Genomic DNA, 7,378 nt, shown 5'->3' with positions numbered 1-7,378 from the left:
ACTCTCTACAGTATGTTGTTGGTCGGTGGTCTGTTGCTGGTTTCATTTTCCTTCATCTATAATTAGGCTACTCTGTTATGATTATTGTACACGCATCTGTGTGCCGAGCAATAGGATGTGAGCCATTTTGGCTCCTTCCTGCTCCATCTACAGTATGTGGATATAGAACCCTGCTATTTTCCACTTCTCTACAGGCGATTGTTCTACCACAGACGTAGCTACTGTGGCCCTGCATGCTCGCTGCGGTGTTGTTACACCTGTATGATGAGGAATTGTTTTTGCACAATTCTTTGCAGCTGTCGCAAAGAGTGGTTGGTGGATTTATTTTCAAAACATATATTTGTGTTACAAATTCATGCCTCATACAATTCCACCTACAACATTTGCTGCAGCTGTTGCAATAGGGTAGAACATTTATGATCGCTGTTCCCGGGTGTAACCCATCTATATGCATAGATTTGCTGTTTCCTGCACCTCTGGAAGTGATTGTCTGGCTACTATCTGACCTTTACACTGATGGACCTGGTGGGGAATAACAATAAGGGAATCTAATCAAATTGATACGATCAGTGATTTTCTAATGAAATGGAATAAGAACTTTAACGACAAACATAAATAAGGCAGTAGTTGAATTGAATATCTAATCCACCAACAGGCGTCACAGACACGATCATCACCATGGAAATTGTGAAACCATATCCCGATCCAGTATACGTGAATATGCCCTCGTGCATTCCTACCCGGGGCCGCCATCGATTCCATATGTACGGAAGATAAATCACATGTTAAATAATATTTTACAAATGTGTGATAGCGACCCGAGTTCGACCCCTGGGCTAAATCACAGTGACAGGGAGACATGGTACGTAGAAGCACATATCCCCACCGCCTATAAACTAAACAGGCAGTTATTGATTCAGCCCATGTTCCCTCGGTGTGGGTCCCTAAGGTTGAGAATCTAATATTAATGGATCGGCGTTGGGTGTGTGTGTGTGTGTGTGTGTGTGTGTGTGTGTGTGTGTGTGTGTGTGTGTGTGTGTGTGTGTGTGTGTGTGTGTGTGTGTGTGTGTGTGTGTGTGTGTGTGTGTGTGTGCGCGTGCGTGTGTCTGTGTGTGGGTGTGTGTGTGTGCATGTCAGCATGCGGGTGTGTGTTTGCGTCTGTCTGTGTGTGTGTGTGTGTGTGTGTGTGTGTGTGTGTGTGTGTGACCATATACTTCTGCATGCGTAGCCCTCACAGGGTGGCTCCATTAACCAATATGGCGGTAGCGGTCAGCAGTTTATGACCAGCCGGCTCACAGGTCGAGGGCTGGGAGTGAAGAGGTCAAAGATTGCCATCCCCCAAAAGGTCTCCAATCACCACAGTGAATTGATTGCTTACACATCAGGAAAGCGTCCTCCCTGCGTTAACTTCAAATATAGCCCTGGAGGGCCTGGGGGTCACATGACCCTCTGCTCCCCGAGTCCCCCCCCTCCAACATCATTCTCCAGTGCTTCCTTCCCTCCATAACTCCACTATGGACCCACTGCTTGATTCACCATTAACCCATAAGACCTGAGTCTGGCTGGTTCTACAATGCCTTCTAAGTCCTAACATTTTTCTGAAAATAAAAACGCATGGTTCGATATCCAGTGGTACTCAAACTTTTTCATGTGAAGGACCACCAAAATTATTCAAATGTATTTGACCGCCTACCCCATCTCAAAATATGTTGTTCCAGGGACCCCCAGAAGCAGATCTACAAGCTCATAGCTTGGCACGATGTGATGCGCTATGAGCTTGTAGATCTGCTATTATTGAATAGCCAAAGTATAAAATAATGGTTAAGGTGGTTAAAATCTAAAATGACACAGATGCTTTCCTGGTTAACTTATACTGACTGAAAGTATATGAAAGAATATGAAGAGCATTTCTACTCCATTTTGGTTTGGAAGATTTAAAGTGTGTGTGTGTGTGTGTGTGTGTGTGTGTGTGTGTGTGTGTGTGTGTGTGTGTGTGTGTGTGTGTGTCAACTGATGGCTTGATTTCATGAAATGAAATATGTCATAAAAAAACATTTTCCAGAATAAAAGCTTTAGTCAGGATATCAGTATATTCAAATACAAAGTGTCAGAGAAAAACATTTCAACAATATTTTGCCATCTCATAAATTAGGATTTCAGAAATATACAGTTGAATGGATGTACAGCTTATGGAGTTTCAGTATCGATCAAATGTTAAGTAGAAAACAATCACAGATACAGATATAGCCATTTCATGAAATCATTACACTGGCAACGTATAAATAATGGCAAATGTACAGCATGATCCAGCCTTTTTGTATAATTCGGGTGACCGTTTTGCGTAACAGAAAATGTACATCTGCATTCATTCCATTTTCTCTAAGTAGAAACTACAATTTATGCAAGTAGAAAAAACATCATTCATAAAAGGTACAAGAATGATCCAGAAATGTATTCAAGTGGTGATTACAATTGTGTGCTGATTAATGACTGAACAAGGTTGACATGAGCTACTCCTTGCATCATATTGAAATCATTTCATCTCAACAATGGACATTACATGTTAATTTCCTGGATTCTGATTGTGTTATTGTGCATAATTCAGCAACATCTGGTCGTTAGCTCCTTCCCTGTAGCAGAGCCACTGCCTCTTACTTCACAGGTCCAATGTGTCATTTGGTTTACCAAAGCTTCACCTTTTTTCAAGGAGTACTTGTCTCAAGGCTTGGTATTTGGTTTTAACATGAGGTAAGAAGACTGGTTTACCATAAAGCTCTGAGTCTATAAGCTTGGTTAGCTAGCCACTGTCTCGCAGTTCACTCATGGAGACTAGAGATTAGTGTTTGGTAGAATTGTTCTTTTTATGAAAGATCTGGCAGGGAAAGCTTTGGCAAAACAGCTCTCTACTAGTTTCAGAAATGATGGACATGAAGGAAGGCATATTCTGTACAGCGAAAGCTTTGGTAACACCGTATATGTTCCATTCCGTCGTCATTGGGGTAGAACAAGGACTCCACAGAGGCCTCCAAAAAGAACAGATGGATATATGGACAACTGTGGTTCCAGCAGCCTTTAAGAGCTTAGGTGATTAAGCGTTTTCACTTCAGTCCCAGCCAAAGTCATGACCAGTCATCTGGTAGAATTTAAGATTAAAGGGCCTGTAGAAGTCTCTGAGCCTGAGCAGGACGTCGGTGGGGATGTGAGGGTGGGGTCTGCCCTTAGACTTCCCCAGGCATCGGGGCCTGCTGCTCCCTTCGGGCTTCTTCAAGCAGGGGAAGCCTTTGGTCTGATTGAAGTAGAAGTGCTTGTCCGTCACCACGCGCTTCAGCCCCAGGAAGTCCTGCACGCGGCCCATCTCCCCTGCTGGGTCTGTGACCAGCCGCTCGCCGCTGACGAAGAGGAAGCGCGACAGAGGGAAGTAGCGCAGCCAATTCTCCAAGTGCTTGGCGTAGATGCCGATGCGAACAGCGCTCCACGACGTGTCGATGAGGCCCGTGGAGGAGTTGCGGAAAGTCAGGCTTTGGAAGGACGGCAGCCCCGGGGATTTGGACAGTGTCTGGGTGTAGTCGGACACCGCCCGCGTCACGGGGTCACGGACCACCACGATGAGCTTTGTATTACGGCTCATGGAGAAGACGCGGCGGGGGGCCTCCTTGGTGATGAAGTAGCTCGGGGTCTTCTCCATGGTAATCTGGCCGTCTAATGTACGAGGCATCAGATTCCTGGAGGGAGGGAATGAGAGGGAGAGAAAGAGATGAGGATTTCTGTTTTTAAAACTCACAACTCAACACTCAACATTACATATAGACGTTAAGAGAATATTTTGGCATCTGCCTCCACATGTACCATAAAAGAAAATACTTTTATATACTATAAAGACGGCAATATTCCCCCTGATATTCCAGTTATCTGGGATTATACCCTTTGATGATGGCATTAAGGCTTTTTGACTTTTGCTCTGTAATTAGTGGCGTCAATCTCTGTGTAAGGGGAACTTAAACATGACTTTGGGTGCTGGCGATGGTCAAGCAGTCGTGCCTGACCAGACTGGAAGGGAATCTAGGACCGTCTAGGTCTACCAGGAGAACCCACAAGGCTGTATTAACCACAGAGAGAATTCATTTCCCTTCATCCGCCTACTCCCAAACTGGCTCATCACAGCCTGGACCATGCCTTCCACTTCACTCACAGTTTCTGCATTTACAGCATCTGCACGTGATTCAAGGCTTACATTAAACTTACATTTAATTGTAGGCAGTGAACAAACGTTCATTAAGAGAAACGGGATGACACTCAACAGAAAGATTATTAACACAGGGGTCAACATTTCTTTGTGTGAAACATTGAAACGTTTATTATCATCATCTTGTCAGGAACCTTTGTCATTAACTTCGGTGAGCTTGACTGGGCACATTCAAATATTTGATGTAACTTGATTTACAGTATATATAGAGATTCAGCAGAATATATATATATTGACCATATATTCACACATGCTTTATTTCATACGTGTGGGTTTCCAACCCCCTGATTCATAATTTGGAGTTTCCCATACCCAGTTTCATAATTGGGGGTTTCCCATCCCCCGATTTAGAAATCAGAGCAAAATGGTCACCATATGAATAAAGTCAATTATTTGGGAAGCTGATTTGTGCACTTTTCATCTGATTAAAAAAAGCCTCATACAATTTGGAATATACAGTTCAATTTGTCAATATTATGTTTTTGATTTGTCTTTTGATTAATTCCACAGCCCTAATAGAAAAGGCTGATAGCATGCCAGAATACATTTTATATTAAATCTGGGGAAGGAAACGAAAAGCCATTTGTCTCGTATCATTTATTTCATTCCATTGCAGCTACTGTAGTTCCAAAACGGAATCTAATAACTTCCATCATGGAATACAACGTGGTGAAATATATCCCTCCAACTTTCCTTTTGCCTAAAAACACACATAGCCTACACACGCAAAATATGCCCCCCTCTTCATTTAATTTACAAAGAGGAGATTCAAATCTCACGCTGGCTTCGTGTTTTCGAAATCTAAGCACAGTGGAATGTTCCAACTCTTCAAAAAAAGTTCCCTCATGTAATTTCCATAGCTCCCCCCGTGCAAATCCCCCCCCCCCCCCCTCGGTAGCCATGTGGCAATGGTTGGGCCTAAGTCGTCGTGGTTGGTCTTTAACTTCAGGGCTTATGAGGCTCTTAGCTCTGTAGCAGAGGCATGGAAAGGACTCTACCACTCCTCAGCAGCATGCATGTGTGTGCACGCACACACACACACACACACACACACACACACACACACACACACGCACGCACGCACACGCACACAACCACGAGCACATATACACACGTAGATATATACACGACCGCAACCACACTCGGCTTCAAGTCTGGTGTGTCTCCTGGCATGAAGCTAAGAGGGTGACACCAGAAACATAACTTATGGTGTTCATAAAAGACCTCTGACTTCTATTACAGGGCTGGGGAACAAAACACAATTTGGGGGAAAATGAGACAAAATATCATAGGGAGAGGAGTTGTATGAAAACGGTATTGTTTCTATGGCCAGTCTCAACAGGATGATGTAATTTATTTGATGTTTTACAATGAGTGTCACAGGCCGAAGAGAGTAAGTAACTACAACCCATCAACTTTTTCTGGTGGGTCACCCACAAGACATGAGTAGCAATATACGGTACAATATATCTGAATCCTAGGACAAGAGGGTATGTTTCTTATTTGGGCCCCTCCTGAGTTTAAGACCCCTGTATTTAAATCTGCAATCCATGAGATTGAATCCCGGATTCAAACCCAGATCTCCTGCATGAAGCTGAAATGTCTACTGATGCGACCGCCCACCTGGGCAGGGGAGATATTACTCTTTGAGCTTCAGGCAATACCTCTTGTGAATCAATAGTGTTCCTCCCTGATCACAGGGTTTAAATGTCTTAGAAGAGTAGGGAGAGCAACAATAACCACTTCAGTTGTGTTAAGTATATTGTATTATTAACATACATGGTCAAATTACTTGTATTCATTAATAACCGTGTATTGTTCACTTCTACTTATGGTGCAGAGACATTATCTTTCTCATGTGCCTGATATTGTACTTTATTCCTAGCTTACTGGCTGGCTTTATATTGGGACACAACATCGTCTTGTCTTTTCTTGCACTCGCTGAACAATGTTTTATGCTTTCTAGTAATTGCACCATGGGGCGTGTGTGTGTGTGTGTGTGTGTGTGTGTGTGTGTGTGTGTGTGTGTGTGTGTGTGTGTGTGTGTGTGTGTGTGTGTGTGTGTGTGTGTGTGTGTGTGTGTGTGTGTGTGTGTGTGTGTGTGTGTGTGTGTGTGTGTGTGTGTGTGTGTGTGTGTGTGAGAGAGAGACACTGTGGATGTTTAATTTAGCCCAATCAGTCTAATGGAAGCCATGCTGGGCCGTTCGGCCTTCCATTGACATTGTGTTTACATTCTGGAATGCTGGCCTGTAATCACAGAACTGCCTGGCTACAACACAGGGCCCAGGAGCAGGCCACACACTGCTAGAGAGAGAGAGAGAGAGAGAGAGAGAGAGAGAGATGAGGTAGAGTGGAGGGTGGGGCCAAGACAGAGGGAATGGAAGAAAAAGAGAGGGAGAGACATGCAGGTATAGAGGTGTGGAGAAAAGAAATGGGATGATGTGATGGAGAAACGAGGGAGCATGTTTGGAGAAAGAGGAAAAAACAGGGGACAGCGCTAGCACTAAGAGTCAGAAGAGAGAGAAAGAGAACAAGGCAGGAGCCCCCCCACACACCCCTGCTAACCTGAACATAGGAATCAGAACCTGATGGAAATCTATCTCTCATAAGATGAAAGACACTGTTAAACCCAACTGTTTGTTCTTCTTATCTGATGGTGTGTGTCTGTGTGTCTGTGTGTCTGTGCGTGTGTGCGTGCGGCTGTGGGTGTGAGGCCAACAACACTGGCCCCTGCAAAGCCTCCAGAAGAAAGGCTGGCAAAAACTTAGCGCCCCTGTGTTTGTTTTCATCACACCTTTAGCGTTAGCAGCTGGCACAGGAATGTGGAGGACTTGAAATTGCGCAGATGTGCGTTTATCAGCCGCACACAGAGAACCCGTGAAGCCATTCTCAGATACGGACGGCGTACGCGCATAACATGCACACGTACATGGCGGTATGGGTGGCCTATTTGGGTGACCTGGTTTATTAGGTCTTGGTAAAACCATAAGAGGCTAATAGGCTACTGTTTATGACTCAACTCTGTGGATGTATGAGTCACCTACGGTATATATACCGACTTATGTTAGAATCACAACAGCACATCACAACGGCACTTAGCTGCGGAATTAGTAGACAAGTAAAAAATATTTACAC

At 44.2% G+C, this 7,378-nt stretch overlaps 1 protein-coding gene across 1 annotated transcript in view; it reads right to left on the bottom strand.

Annotated features, from left to right (window-relative positions):
- Nucleotides 1-2,071: 2,071 nt before the first annotated feature.
- The window catches only part of LOC306915567 (heparan sulfate glucosamine 3-O-sulfotransferase 6-like), a 19,386-nt gene continuing 14,079 nt past the window's right edge, over nucleotides 2,072-7,378 (bottom strand). Inside the window, exon 2 of the mRNA XM_079492972.1 lies at nucleotides 2,072-3,722. Within this exon, the coding sequence (XP_079349098.1) occupies nucleotides 3,104-3,722 (619 nt within the window). The 3' untranslated portion in view covers nucleotides 2,072-3,103. The remainder of the gene's footprint in view (nucleotides 3,723-7,378) is intronic.

The sequence above is a fragment of the Electrona antarctica genome (genome assembly GCF_951216825.1).
Source record: "Electrona antarctica genome assembly, chromosome: 22".
Lineage (NCBI taxonomy): Eukaryota > Metazoa > Chordata > Actinopteri > Myctophiformes > Myctophidae > Electrona > Electrona antarctica.
This window is presented reverse-complemented; position numbering and strand designations above follow the sequence as displayed.